At 28.2% G+C, this 14,924-nt stretch overlaps 9 protein-coding genes across 9 annotated transcripts; 4 read left to right on the forward strand and 5 right to left on the reverse strand.

Moving 5' to 3' along the window:
• Positions 1 to 364: 364 nt before the first annotated feature.
• Positions 365 to 856, reverse strand: VNE69_07195 (adenylate kinase isoenzyme 6-like protein; the record flags this gene model as incomplete). Its single annotated transcript, XM_065474202.1, has 1 exon — positions 365 to 856. One exon carries the CDS (start codon positions 854 to 856, stop codon positions 365 to 367), a length of 492 nt encoding a protein of 163 aa, XP_065330274.1.
• Positions 857 to 3,491: 2,635 nt separating this feature from the next.
• Positions 3,492 to 4,370, reverse strand: VNE69_07196 (uncharacterized protein; the record flags this gene model as incomplete). Its single annotated transcript, XM_065474203.1, has 1 exon — positions 3,492 to 4,370. One exon carries the CDS (start codon positions 4,368 to 4,370, stop codon positions 3,492 to 3,494), a length of 879 nt encoding a protein of 292 aa, XP_065330275.1.
• Positions 4,371 to 4,624: 254 nt separating this feature from the next.
• On the reverse strand, positions 4,625 to 6,457 carry VNE69_07197 (long chain acyl-coa synthetase; the record flags this gene model as incomplete). The annotated part of the gene is made up of 1 exon (XM_065474204.1): positions 4,625 to 6,457. The coding sequence occupies one exon, from the start codon at positions 6,455 to 6,457 to the stop codon at positions 4,625 to 4,627; it is 1,833 nt and encodes a 610-aa protein (XP_065330276.1).
• A 300-nt stretch (positions 6,458 to 6,757) lies between these two features.
• Positions 6,758 to 7,492, reverse strand: VNE69_07198 (uncharacterized protein; the record flags this gene model as incomplete). Its single annotated transcript, XM_065474205.1, has 1 exon — positions 6,758 to 7,492. One exon carries the CDS (start codon positions 7,490 to 7,492, stop codon positions 6,758 to 6,760), a length of 735 nt encoding a protein of 244 aa, XP_065330277.1.
• Positions 7,493 to 8,074: 582 nt separating this feature from the next.
• On the forward strand, positions 8,075 to 8,536 carry VNE69_07199 (ubiquitin-conjugating enzyme E2 (UB2E2); the record flags this gene model as incomplete). The annotated part of the gene is made up of 1 exon (XM_065474206.1): positions 8,075 to 8,536. The coding sequence occupies one exon, from the start codon at positions 8,075 to 8,077 to the stop codon at positions 8,534 to 8,536; it is 462 nt and encodes a 153-aa protein (XP_065330278.1).
• Positions 8,537 to 8,772: 236 nt separating this feature from the next.
• On the forward strand, positions 8,773 to 9,765 carry VNE69_07200 (bromodomain-containing protein 1; the record flags this gene model as incomplete). The annotated part of the gene is made up of 1 exon (XM_065474207.1): positions 8,773 to 9,765. The coding sequence occupies one exon, from the start codon at positions 8,773 to 8,775 to the stop codon at positions 9,763 to 9,765; it is 993 nt and encodes a 330-aa protein (XP_065330279.1).
• Positions 9,766 to 9,967: 202 nt separating this feature from the next.
• On the forward strand, positions 9,968 to 10,498 carry VNE69_07201 (DNA replication complex GINS protein PSF1; the record flags this gene model as incomplete). The annotated part of the gene is made up of 1 exon (XM_065474208.1): positions 9,968 to 10,498. The coding sequence occupies one exon, from the start codon at positions 9,968 to 9,970 to the stop codon at positions 10,496 to 10,498; it is 531 nt and encodes a 176-aa protein (XP_065330280.1).
• Positions 10,499 to 10,661: 163 nt separating this feature from the next.
• VNE69_07202 (zinc finger C2H2 domain-containing protein) lies at positions 10,662 to 11,675 on the reverse strand (the record flags this gene model as incomplete). The annotated part of the gene is made up of 1 exon (XM_065474209.1): positions 10,662 to 11,675. One exon carries the CDS (start codon positions 11,673 to 11,675, stop codon positions 10,662 to 10,664), a length of 1,014 nt encoding a protein of 337 aa, XP_065330281.1.
• An 891-nt stretch (positions 11,676 to 12,566) lies between these two features.
• VNE69_07203 (ribonucleoside-diphosphate reductase (RRM1)) lies at positions 12,567 to 14,864 on the forward strand (the record flags this gene model as incomplete). Its single annotated transcript, XM_065474210.1, has 1 exon — positions 12,567 to 14,864. One exon carries the CDS (start codon positions 12,567 to 12,569, stop codon positions 14,862 to 14,864), a length of 2,298 nt encoding a protein of 765 aa, XP_065330282.1.
• Positions 14,865 to 14,924: the final 60 nt, after the last annotated feature.

A 14,924-nucleotide genomic window follows, 5' to 3' on the forward strand; every position in this document is an offset into this window, starting at 1 on the left:
TAAAAAAAAATAAATTATTTTTTTTGTTATTGGATTTGCATGTTTTAGCAGGCTCTAAAATTTAGTCCTGAGTTTTTGTGGTTATATTGCGCTTGACGTTTTCTATTGGGCCATTTTTTTGATGTCATTTAAAGATTTTACCTTTAATACGGCGCTATGATCTAAAACTATCTATATATGTCTATTTGAAATTGATAATGTAGTATTCTTACCGCAATAAAAATCACTGCTATTTTTTATGGTATTTGCACTCTAAAAATAATATAAATATATGTTTTTTTTATGATGGGTTTTCAAAATTTTTATAAAAATTTGACATGTAAACAAACAAAAGTGTTTTCAACTAATTAATTTATTTTAAAACTTATTTATAAAGTTTACATTTCCCTATTTGACTTATTACATCATCCTTAGTTAAAAACCCTTCCTCTTCACCAACCAGATAAAATGGAAAGTCCATTTCCGACAAATAATCTTCGATGACTTCGAATATCTCACAATTAATGTTTTCTTTAATTTTCATTTTACTGTATCCTCGTTGCCTCAGCCTTGTGTACAAAACTTCAGTAGAAACTTTTACCAAAAAAGTAAAGTCGAATTTTATAAAATCCACAAGTAGAGGAGAATGAGTGTCAATTATAAAGCTTTCTTTGTCTTGTAAATATTCAAGAAGATGATTTCTTACATTATCTTTATCAAAAATCAGTGTATCTAATTTATGATCTTTACTATCGTATAATTTATTCTCCTTGATATATTTACTAATATCTATGTGTGGAATGTTGTAAAGATGTGATATTTCATTAGATAGAGTAGATTTACCGGCTCCTGGAGTTCCAGTTATTAAAATCTTCATATGGGGTCAAAAAATCCAAAGCATAAACAAAAAACCAGAGGGAGGAATTTTAAAGGAGAAAGATCTTAAAAATTTATAAACAGGAAAAGCGAAGTATAATAAAAGATATTTTTAGAAAATTACATTAATACAAATGAGTGGAGTGTAATATTGAATATATGATGTATAAACAATATACAATATAAAATTTTGAACAAAAATTAAGACAAAGCGAAGCTATTTATTTGTTATTGTCGATTACGAACATTTGACATTATTCAGAAATTATTTCGAAATATTTGACAGCTAACATGGAATCAATATTGAAAAATAACACAAATATTGATCGAAATAAAAAAATATTTACTTGTATTTATTTGACATGTAATTTGTACGTATATCCACGATGTCAATTGTTCAATTTATGCATTCTATATAGATATTGTGATTGGGCTTATTAGCTATATTGGTCATATACTATTTAAAGCGATAAGCTTCCCATCTAGTGCCCTGTAGTGTCACTATTTTTTCGTCTTTGGGAGACATCCGACGGGATTATCGCCTCGAAAAAAAGTTTAGATTTGTAAATCCTCATGTACTTTCGTGATTTTCAAATCGCTTTACTATGTTATCGCACGATGAATTGTTTTTGAACTGTTTTTTTGCAATTATTCGTTAGCATTTCAAACAAGTCTATCTAATTTGCTAACTTCTACATTTATTCCTATAAAATACAAATATATCGAGCTTATTATGTTTTATCTTTATGTATATTTAAGCGTTACTTGTAATCACGCGATCATTTTGATGTTCTCTGTGCCTAAAAATCTTTTTTGATTTCTTAAATCTTCAATCAAAACACAATATGAGGTGAACATATCTTTTTATCACTTAGTTTATTGAAAAATCAGATGACACATTCGATCAATACACTTCTTATGAGATCTACAGTAAGGACATTGTCCACAGAATATATTTATATTCCATAGAAAGCGCCCGATTGTATTTTTCTTGCCTGATAATTTCCTGTCAAACGCTAAGCGAAAAATTTGACGCTTTTTTTTCATTTTTATAAACTTTAATGAACTTCCCACAGGACGTTCTGGTTTACATTATGTGTAAAAACTGTTTTTTAAGCTTCTGTTAGCTTTACTAGCATTTGTACTATAAACCCATTTCTTTATAAGCTCATTTATTGTGAGTAATTGCAATTTGCTCATCTCTTCTATTTTTAGCGTTGCCTCGTCAAAAAGAGCTTTTTCTATATCGATAAAAAATTTTAATGAAGAAATACGTTTTTTTACTTCTATCTTCAACGGCTTTTCAACTTTTCTCTTATCGATTTTAGTTATTACCTTTAAATTCAGGCTAAATATTGATAGACTTAATAGGTACCTATTGAACAGTAAAATCGAGAACTCATAAACCTTTTGATTTGAGTTTTGTATCTACATGATAGTTTATTGCTAATATTGCATGCTTTTCGATACTAAAATCGTATTCTTATCATTTAAATGAGTCTTGCAGCCTTTTTACTCTATCAGCAATCTCTCATATTTAAAACCAGAGTATCTTCTGTTGTACTAAGATATGTATACTCTTAGTATCTCTAGTGTCACTTCACCATGCCTGCAGTCACGACAAGTTGTCTTTTACTTTGTTTATTTATATGTAATACAACATTGATAACTACGGTTTTCTTCTTCTACAGTTTTAACAACGTTAATCTCTGCGAGAAGTTTAAGATCTTCAATAAATATAGGTGATTTGTTAAATACACGCTTTCGTGAGTCTCTATTCTTACCTTTAAAAAATCTAGTTCAGTATTTTATACATTGAATTTACACATAGTACAAACAGAAGAGGTGCCTTGTAATATATTATTTTTTCGTACATACCGTTTTTGGTCCAAATTTACACGTGTAAAAAATTTTAATAAAAATTTATTTTTTTTTGAGAATAAGACAAAATGTCTACGCTGTCATAGAGCTACATAAAAAATAGTTCGATCTATTCAATATGATCGTAAACTTGCAAGCAAATATATAAGACATTCACGCGCTGCACCTACTTATAGATGTTTAAGACGTATGAATTATCCCTACCAGAAGAATTAAAAATACTCGAGAATTCTTATAAACACACCAATACCGATTAAAATACTAGTCAACAGTGTACAATCAGGTATAAAATTAGTATAATAAGTGGATATATCAATTGTGGTACCAGGGGGGTTCGTCCTGGTCACCACTAATTGTAGCCAAAATGAAAAAAGGGTATTATAGCTATCGAATCATAAGCTTAGATATTTCACATGCGTCAGAAGCGAAAATAACCACAAACTGAATGCTAAAATACCACATGGCGGCCTTATAAAAGTTATTTTTTTATTAAATAAAAAATAAAACATAAATTCACTGCACACACTAAAAAGTTTCTATTAGAATCTGAAAAAGAATTTTTACAGACGCAAGTCCGTAAAATAATATCAAAGCTTAGCTCTCAAGTAGACATCCTCAGTACCAAAGCAGATGTACCTATTTAAGTACCCTTTTAGAGATTTAGCATAGAAAAGTTGTTCTTTTCTGGAGAAAATTAATATATCTTGTTAAAAAGTAATGTAAATTTTTTTTTTTATTTTAAAATATTTTAATTTTTATTCATCAGACCTTTTATTATATTTATACGCAGCAACAGCAGCGATAAATCCAATTGCGCCACCTATTAAGACGGCATGCTTTTTTAAAAAACACTTCTTCCCACTTTTAATTTCATCTAATATTTTCATAAATTCGTCTTCTAATGCTATCACAGACTTGTAAAGATTGTCGTCTACACTTTCTATATTTTTCTTATTAGAAATCGTGTCATAATAAACAACCAATAAAAGAAAAGGCGTCGAAGGAGGACAAGACAAAATAATTTCATAAATTTTATAAGCATCTTCCATACAGGTCACATTTCTATAAAAGAAGGTCAGAACTGACGCCATGTAACTTAAGCTTTCATAATCTTTCAATTTGATGCCTCGTCTTTTCATCATAGCGTCAAAAACAAGATTGTATTCTTTGTACAATTTGAAGTTATCTTTTATTAAAGGCTCATATTTCCTTATAATGACATTTGTAATTACGATTCTTACTTTTTCATACTTGTCTTTTAGAGATTTCTTTACTTTTTTGTATGTTTCATCATCAATTTCTACATTCTCAGTTTTCTCCTCAGTTTCCTTTTTTACATGCGCATAAAACTTGCCGGAATCGGGCGCAAAGTAGTAAAAAACGAACACTGCGCAAATTTCACTCATTCCTTGAATATAAGGCACAGGAATCTCATTAAGAAGGTCTCTTAATATCCTAATTAAGAAATTTTTTTTAAATTTTTCATTTTTATTTACACTTAAGAAATATGTTCTGTCTACATCATTGTTTATTAAAGAAATTTCGTCTGCGTCTTTTTTAATAATTTCGTAGCTTGTGCCTTCTACTTTTGACTCGTAAGATTTTAAGATGTCTGCGAATTTTGTATTTTCCATTGTAAAGGACAACAAATTCTTATTTATAAAAAAAAGGAGAAAGGTCAAGATTCAACTGACCAATTAAAATTATAAGTTGTCAATTAATTACTAAATTGAAATAGATTGATATGATTTATCAATGTTTATATAGTAAATATATAATATAGAAACTTATTAAATGAATTTTACATATTGTCAAACTAAAATAAAAACATATTATCTTTTAAAAATTAAAAAAAAAATTTCTAAAAACTAATTTAAATTTTAAATTTTTATTTTTTTAGGCATTTTTTGATTTCTGCCTCAAAATATTTCTCAATTTTCACTCTTATTTTTTTAGCTGTAGGCGACAATAAATTTCCTCCATTAAATGTCTCAAACCCTTTTCTTAAAAGTACCACAGCAGAAGGAATTTCATATCTGTTCATTTTTTTATCATGTACAAGTTTGTTACCTTTCTTTATTAAATAATCCAAAATTTCTTCTTCTTTAATTTTCTCAATCGTACAGACAACTATGGCGACTATCTTGTCATGTCCTTTAATTGTCGTAATTATTATATCTTGTATAATATTCCCTACTAATAACATCTCAATCTTCTCTGGCTCAATATATTCTCCATGTCCTGTCTTAAATCTGTCCTTAGTTCTTCCTTCAATCTTAAATACTCCATTGTAATATCTTCCTATGTCTCCTGTTTTTAACCAATTGTCTTCTGTAAAAAGATCGTCATTTAGTTCTGGTCTTTTGAAATACCCACTGGTGACATTATCTCCTTTAATAAGCAATTCTCCTGAATGCTTGTCATAACCGTCAACTGGTGACAATTTGATTTTACAAGACGGGTAAGGAATTCCTACATTGTCAAATTCATTAAAATCCAACGGGCACAAAGTCGTGGCCCCCGTGGTTTCAGTCTGTCCATAGCCTTGGAAAATTCTGATCGACATGGTAGCTTGTAAAAAATACAAAACGTCAAGGCTCAGCGAAGCAGAGCCGCACAAACAAGCACGAATTCGGCCTCCGAATTCGTCTGCTATTTTATTAAAAATCAATGTATCAAGTAACCAGCACTTTATAGTTCCATTTCTTTGATACCACATTTTAAATTTAACTGCACAATTAAAAATAAATTTTGCAAAAAAACCTCTCGTCTCAACGCCTTCTTCAATTTTCTGTTTAAATAAATTTAAAACTCTCGGTACTGCAATAATAAAAGTTGGTCTTATAATCGTATAATCTTTTTTTATTTCTTTTGGATTACCTCTAAAAAAACCTATAGACCCACCAACAGACGTAATTACAAATGTAACAAGTCTCTCCATAATATGCGCAAGTGGTAAATAAGACAAATACACTTCATCTTTAGTAACTTGGTACATTTCATTTTTAGTTTGGCCTCTAAAAAACGCGCAAATATTAGAAATAAAATTTTTATGAGTAATTTGTACACCTTTTGGTGTCCCTGAAGTGCCACTTGTGTAACAAATGGTCGCCAGATCATTTATTCCCAATTTATTAGTACGTAAATCAATTTCTTCCATTTGTATTATTTCATTAAAATAATGTACAACAATTCCCAAATCTAAAAACTCATTTTCCCTGTCAAAATGATCATCAAAAATTATTAAATTTTTTATAAAAATTTTTTTACTATTTTTTAAAATGTCCAAAATAGCCGCAGCTTTGTCTGCTGAAGTACAACACAAAGACATTTCTGTTTCAATCATAATTAAATTTACTGCATCTGGTCCGAATGTGGAATATAAAGGACAATTTAGACAATTTGACATGTATGAAGCATATTCTGATACAACCCATTCATATCTATTTATAGAAAATATGCCTATAATTTCATTTTCTTTTACTAAAGTATTGAAAAATGTTGATAATTTTTCAATTTTATTGATAATTTCTTGATATGATTGCCATACTAATTCGTTATTAATAATTGTACCGAGAAAATTTCGGGTAGGATATTTTTGACCAATATTTAAAAGAATTTCCAAAGTGGTTTTTGAACCATCAGAAGCGCATTGGATATTTTCTAAGAAATTTGAATGAGAAATTTCTCCGGATTTTGAAATGTTTGTTTTTTTTGACATGGGGTAAAATTTAATTGGAAATTTATAAAAGTATTTTCTCAAACTTATTGAAGATTTCATATTTTTGAAACTTGTGTTTGACAATAAAACTTAAAGAAATGGAATATTTATATGAAAGAAATGGAATAGGTTTTTAAATTCCTTTGCATTTTTTTTAAGTCTAATTTTTTGCAAAAAATTTAAAACAACTTTTAATTGATTTGTTCTATTTTTTACTTTGTTAAAAGTTAATTGTAAAAATTTTAATGATTTTTTAAAAATTTTAAAAAGTTTTTAAATAAAAAAGTTTTTTTTTATTTGTTAAAATATCAGATTAACACATTCTGATAAATAAAGTCCTCTTTTAAATAAAAATGACATCTCTTTATAATATTTATCCTCAATATAAATCTTCCCATTTCCATCAACTCTAATTACTTTATTTTTATATTTGATTTCATAAATTATTTCTTGTTTAAAATTTTTCTGAAAATATTGCAAGATTTTTATCGTATAAAATTCTGCTTGATAACATTCCCCCAAATTTATTTTTAAATCCAATCTACTATGTATCCTCTCAGGAATATTTACAAATATTTCTTTATATTCTTGAAATTCATACCTATGTGTAAAAATATTAAAAAGATATTTGCCTTTTTTGATTGGTATATTTAGAATGTTACAATGACTTGTGCTTTTTATACACGCACAAAATCCATTATTTGTTTTTATATCTCGTTTAAAATTAGAATTTTTTTCTAAAAAATTTAAAAAATATTTCAAGAGGTAAAAAAATTCAAAATAATTATTTTTTTCATAAAAAAATGATAAATAATATTCTACGTATTTGAAATCTTCTCCCAATTTTTCGTCTACAAAATATATTTTTATTTTTTTATTTATGTCTAAGACGAATTGTTTACTTCCTAAGGTGTAGATTTCGGCGTCTTCGAAATATTGCATGCCTAAGTTTGAAGATATTTTTTGGAGCAATGAAAAGTTTTTTATGTTTTCGTAGTGCAATAATTTTAGCAAATTTTCGTCTGAATATTTCATAATTTCGGGGAATAAAAAAAAAAATTTAAAAAATCAAAAAACGGAAAACACTAATCTAAAGAGCAGATAATTTTAATGCCACATTTATGTAATAAATTATCGCAATGTAACTATGTTGAATTTCTTAAAGTCATTTTGATCGGCCTCATACATGCGCCTTTTGCACACATTAAAAGTTAATCCATAAATTTTTTACTTAGCTCAAATTTTACTTTGACATTGTGGGATATTCCTGACTAAAATTATTACAAGCTTGTCTCATTCAACACACGAGGTCACTGTTCATTTAAAGAGGTAAATCATATTTATGACGCTAATTTACTTCGTATAATCTTGCGTCTTTGTAATTATGTCGCATCTTTTATCTTTTTTAATATTTGGTAGCATTTCAACGTGGAAATAAGTTGCACATTTATGATCTAATTTTATTTAGAAGAAGTTTGTCTGTTTGTTGTACACGTATTGAAAGTTATAGACAATTAATAATAATTTTTATTTTAATATTAATAAATATAAATATTATGTTTTATAATTAAACATGTCTACTCGATCAAACATTAAAATCTTTCTCTTTTTTACCCCATGGCCTCTGGTAATAAAAATAAGAGACTTTTAGCAGAAGCTAGAAATATGAGCTTAGAGCCCCCACCGGGCTGCAGCGCAGGCCCAAAAAACCCTGATGAACTTGACAAATGGGTGGCTTTTATTATGGGCCCACCAGGATCGGCCTATGAAGGCGGCATGTTTGAATTAGAAATTACATTCCCACCTGATTATCCTTTTAAACCTCCTAAAGTATATTTTAATACTAAAATATACCACTGTAATATTTTTAATAGGGAAATATGTCTAGACATATTAAAAAACGAGTGGAGTCCTGCACTGACGATAGATAAAGTTCTTCTTAGTTTGATAGCCCTTTTACAAGATCAAAATCCTGATGACCCGCTTTTTAGAGAGGCCGCTGATTTGTACAAGATGAACAGACAAGAATTTACTAGAAAAGCCAGAGAGTGGACAAGATTGTACGCTGAAACTCAATAAATACTATAAGATTTCATTTATAAGAAAACAACTGTGTATTATTTTTTTAAAATATTACTTATTATTATTAGAAACAAGGCACAATCGCTTTAAAATATATTTATAAACTACTTTTAGGTAGTTTATTACAAAATTTCAATATTAAAAAACAACCCATTTTTTAATATTAAAAAAAAAACAAATTTTAATATTAATTTTACAAAATTTTTTAATTTTTCTTTTTAATATCCCTTTTAATGTCTAATGACAATTTCGATTTTGATCTTCCTAGACTTATAAATATAAATTACAAATATAACGACAAAAATATTGACTATTGTTTAGACGAGAGAGACAGCGAATTCATAGAAAAAATGAATATAAAAAACTTAGATCTATTCGAAAATGTAATGGACACTCTCGACAAAGACTGGTTTAAACAGAAACAAAAAAAATTACAAAAAATAAAACTAGTTGATCCAATGGAATATTGCGACGTCTGTACTAGAAAGGAAACTGAAGATGATCCCATTTTAGTGTGCCAAGGGTGTAATGTCTCAGTCCACAGAGAATGTTATGGGTCGAGTTTCTCAAAAGATGAAATTTTTTTGTGCCAATGTTGCATTTTTCATGATTTAGAAAATATTTGTATGTTTTGTAATACAAAAGGCGGAGTCATGAAAATAACAGAAGACTACAAATTTGGACACATTTTGTGTGTTTTATTTGATAAAAGTCTCGATTTTGATAATCAGATCTCTAAAGAACCAATTTATACACAGGAATATAAAAGAATAGAAAGAAAATGTAATATTTGTGGCGGAACTGAGGCTACGAAGGTAGAATGTTCTTATGGTGTCTGTATGAATGTTTATCATATGGGATGTGCTATTGATAAAGCGCATTTTGATATATCAAATAAAATATCTTATTGTATGGAACATGATCCTGGAAAACGGAGAAACCTTTTTACGAGTAACTCTTCGATTTTACATGTTTACTCAGGCTACGCTAAATTGACAGAAAAGCCCGTCATAAGACGAAAGATCAAAATGATGGAATGGATTGATACAGAATATAATAAAATAATAAAAAGTGAACCAAAAATATATAGAGATGTTTGGTCTGAAGCGACAGAAGAAAATAGAGAACTAGTAGAGAAAATATGTCAATATTGGATTTATAAACGAAAAAGAGACAAGACTTACGGGGTGTTTTACTTGCGTCACACTTTAAATAAACAAAATTAAAATTTTTAATGTTTTTTAAATGTAAATTGTGTGCAATTTTTTGTTGATTTTAAACTCGATTTTGGAAACGTTTTTTTTTTTGTAAAAATTTCAATTCTCTTAAGGCGTTGATTCTTTAAAATTTTTTTCTAATTTCTAAATACTATGAGTAAGATTCTAATAACCACAATTATGAATATCAGAAAATTTTAATCCCCAAATAATGTTAAATGATAAATCTGGTTCACTTCTCTTAGAAGAATGTACCACTCTAAAAAAATATCATTATAGCCTCATTCAAGACATAGAAAGTCAAATAGAATATGTTGAACAATTAATAGACGAAATAAAAGAGGCAAATGTCTTGTCAGAAGAGACAAGTCTAAATTACGCATTTCTAAATTTTTATAAAAAAAGATGCGAACGAATCTTAGCTGCGTATTTTTACAGCAGATTTTTATTAACAAACGATCAAAATCTCGATCTACTAAGCGAAAACGAGAGAGAAAAATGGACTATTGTCAATGAAGCAGAGATGACATATTTTGAGTCTTTTCCTGATATTGATTTTAAAATGTCTGATGACCCACCTGACCAGATTTATGTGCATATTGTGTGTCTTAAAGATTGTGGGTTGATTTATGACGATGAAGATTTGATGGAAATGGTGACTGGTAGAATATATTTTGTAAAAAAGAAGTCAGTAGAACATCTTATAAAGGAAGATAGTGTGGAAATATTAAATGATTTATGAAATTGGAAACCCCCATCTACAAAATGATACATGTAAAAATTTTTTAGTTATAAAAAAAAAAACACCAATAAACAAATCATAAACAAAATTGTAAATAATTTAAATTATAATAACAATTTGAAAATTTTAAAAAAAAAAGATAAAATTTCATTTTGAAAAATTTTTATTTTTCATTTAATATTATTTCCCCACTAAATACATGATTCATATCATACACAATTTTATTATCTTCCCCAATCTTAGCAAACCAAGGTTTCCCTTCTAAACTTCCTTCCGCCAAATTAATTAGCCGTAAATCAATATTATCCACAAAATTTTTAAATTCTTCATATTTCTTTTCTCTAAGCTCAATTTCATCACTGTGTTTTTTATTATAATGTATTTTAATAAACTCCTCTGATTCAAATTTCTTTTCACAATACGCGCATTTATAGACATTTTCTTCATATTTGATTATATTGCTTTTCAATATAAAATCGACATGTATATTTTTCATATATGAAAAATCCGTATAATTTTTCAATAATTCTTTTCTTCTGCTATCTTGACTGCAGCTCTTTCCACATTTAATTATCATTTCTACGTCTGAATAATATTGTGTGTTACAATTTGCGCAGTATAAAAAGACGTCTCTTAAATTGTTTTTATTTACTTCTACTTTATAAAAAGCCGAAACTAGAGATAAAATGTCTTGATCTTCGTTTTCTCTTTCTTTAACAGTCAAATCGTCTTTCTTAATTAAAGTTACGCTGGCTCGACTATTATAAAATAGTGACTGTATTTCGTCTACTATGTCTCTTACTTCATTAAGTTCTAAAATTATATCGAGTTTAAAACCATTGTTATACACAGGGTAGTGACTCACGTATCCGACTATACTGGCCAATTTACTAGGATCTTCTTCTAAATCGAGATCATTAATTAAAAAATAAGAATTTTTAAAATCAAAATTCCATGTCTTCAAAACATTTTTATTTAGAAGATATTTTTGACTAAACCAAGGGAAGTCATAATTCCTATTAAAAAGATCTATAAATCTTCTTCTATAGAAGCCTTTAATGTATTCGGCGTAATTTTCCATGGGAAGAAGTTTCTGTAATTCTGATTTTGTAAGAATTTTATTCTCGTTCAAAAGGAAAAAGATGTCAATGTTTTCATGGTTTAGATTTCTTTTCATTTTGAGGGGGGTAAATTAAAAATAATTAATATTGTAACTGACAAATTTAAAAACAAAAAAAATTATTGGATCTAAAGAAAATAAAATCAAGATATTTTATTAGTAAATGACAATAAAATTAAACTTTAACAGTTTAAAAGCTCTTTGGAGTGTTTACTAAGGACGATTAAAACAATTTATAAAAAAGATCACATGAGAAACGACCTTACCTTTTCCCGAATTTACCAAATAGCGCCAATTCGAACATAAATTCACATAAATTAATTTAATTGATTTTTCACTATATTTATTAAACATCATTAAGTCTTGTTAAACAACTCGGAATTACTTTCACGAACAGAAATTATTTGAGGCTTCTAATTCTTAAATAAACACTCTCTTCCTATAAATTACGCCAATTAAGTGATTAAAACAGGAAAATCATCTTCATAATACGATCGGTATCAATACGCGTTAACACTTCATTCTTCACACAACGAGAAAATTCACCTTGTCCTGTCAAAAATATCGTCATTTTTTTATAAGAGACAAATCTTAGGGAAAGAGTTCAAATTCTTATTTAAATTGGAAAATCTTAAGACAATTGAAATCAAAATTACAAAAATTTGATTTTCATGATGTAAATAATATAATAAAATATACAAGATATTTTATGATTTAGAAATATTTGTTAATATTGATCATTGTTATATATGATGAGAGGTGATTATCATATAAACAACAATCTTAAATTGTATAAATTAGGATAGAAACTTTAATTATAAGAAAATTTCAAATTAATTTTTGGCGGGAAATAAAGAAAACTATTTTATGCAGAGAGTTTGTTTGTTAAAACAAACAAACTAATTTTCAAAAAAAAAACTATAAATAAAAAAAAAATCCCATAAATTTATGGAAGAGAAGAGAAGGAAAAAAAATTCAAATCTTTCTTTTGAAATAATAAAACAAAGAATAAATAATTATATAAAAGATATGTCATTGATTAATATTGACAAGAGATATTTTATTGACAAAGTTTCCAGTGGTTGGTGTGATGACATGACACCCAAAGAGACGATTAATTACGTCTGTGATACAGCAGCATCAATGATGACAATTCATCCCGAATATGGAAAATTGGGCTCCAGATTATTAATTTGTCATCTTCATGAAATGACATTAAATAAATTCAGTGAGAAAGTATTTTACTTACAGAAACACAGAAATCTATTTAATCCGGAGATTTATGATATAATAGTTGTGAATAAAGATATTATAGACGACATGATTGATTACAGTAGAGATTATAGTTTGACTTTTTTTTCATTAACAAGTTTAATGAAATCATATCTTTTGAAATTTAATGATGAAATAGTCGAGAGGCCCCAAGATGTTTTTATGAGAGTGGCTTTACAATTGCACAGAGATGATTGGGAAAAGGTAAAAGAAACATATAATTTGATAAGTAATTTATACTTTACACATGCCACTCCTACACTTTACAATTCATGCACAAATAAAAACCAACTTGCTAGTTGTTTCTTAATGAATCCTCTTGGGGATTCAATAGAAGGAATTTACGACACTTTAAAGCAATGTGCCATAATTTCTAAGTTTTCGGGTGGGATAGGGTTGAATTTACACAGTATTAGGGCCAATGGAGCAGATTTAGTATCAACAGGAGGAAAGAGTAGAGGAATAATACCACTTATTCAAGTTTTAAATCATACTAGTAAATATATCAATCAAGGAGGAAGTAAAAGATCTAGTAGTATTTCGATTTATCTAGAGCCTTGGCATAAAGACATTTTCGATTTCTTAGATTTAAGGAAGAATACGGGGAGTGAAGATATAAGGGCTAGAAATATATTTATAGCCTTATGGATTAATGATTTATTTATGGAAAGAGTAGATAAAAATGAAGAGTGGTCTTTATTTTGTCCAAATGAAGCCCAAGGACTTGATGATGTCTGGGGCGAAGAGTTCAATAAGTTATATTTGAAATATGAGAAGACTAAGAATAGAACAGTAATAAAAGCAAGGAAGTTATGGAAATCCATAATAGAAGCTCAGATCGAGACAGGGACTCCTTATATGCTTTATAAAGATACTTGTAATCGACTTAGTAATCAACAGAATCTAGGGACAATCAAATCTTCTAATTTGTGTGCTGAGATTGTAGAGTATTCAGATAAAAATGAGATCGCAGTTTGTAATTTGGCGAGTATTTGCCTTTCTAAATTCGTCATTAATGGGAAGTTTGATTTTCAGAAATTATCAGAGATAGTAAAAGTCATAGTGAGAAATCTTAATATTTGTATAGATAAAAATTTCTACCCTGTCAAGGAATGTAAAACTAGTAATTTAAGACACAGGCCTATTGGCATAGGAGTCCAAGGACTAGCTGATGCATTTGTCCTTATGAGATATCCATTTGACAGTCAAGAAGCCAGAGATTTGAATTTTAAGATTTTCGAGATGATTTATTTTTCCGCACTCGAAGAGTCGGTAAACCTGGCCAAAGAATTTGGCCCATACGAGACATTTGAGGGTTCTCCATTGAGTAAAGGAATATTCCACTTTGAGTTATGCCAGAAGAAGATACCAGACATGGAGAAGTGGGAGATATTAAGAAGTAAATTGAAAATGTATGGAGCTAGAAATAGTCTCTTAGTGGCTCCCATGCCTACTGCCAGTACATCTCAGATATTTAATAATAATGAGTGCTTTGAGCCTTTTACTTCTAATATTTATACTAGAAGGACACATGCTGGTGAGTTCCAAATTGTCAATGAATATTTATTACAAGATTTAATTAAATTGAACTTATGGTCTCATGAGATGAAAAATATGATCATTGAGTTTGAAGGGTCAATACAGAATATTAAGACTATTCCTCAAGAAATTAGAGATCTTTATAAAACAGCCTGGGAAATTAAGATGAAGCATGTTATTGATCTGGCCGCAGATCGTCAAATATTTATTGACCAGTCCCAGTCTCTTAATCTTTTTGTGGCTCAGCCCACATATTCTAAGTTAAGCAGTATGCATTTTTATGCCTTTAAAAATGGCTTGAAGACTGGAATGTATTATTTAAGGACTAGACCAATTACATCTGCCATAAAATTTACAGTAGATCAGAAATTATTAGAGAAATCAATGAGTAGTATAAATGATATTGATGAAGTATGTGATGCATGTTCAGCATAAATAATAAAAAGATATATATTTAATATAATCTTATAGGTATATTATTTTTATATATTGTTT

The sequence above is a fragment of the Vairimorpha necatrix genome, chromosome 7, assembly GCF_036630325.1.
Source record: "Vairimorpha necatrix chromosome 7, complete sequence".
Classification (NCBI taxonomy): Eukaryota; Fungi; Microsporidia; family Nosematidae; genus Vairimorpha; species Vairimorpha necatrix.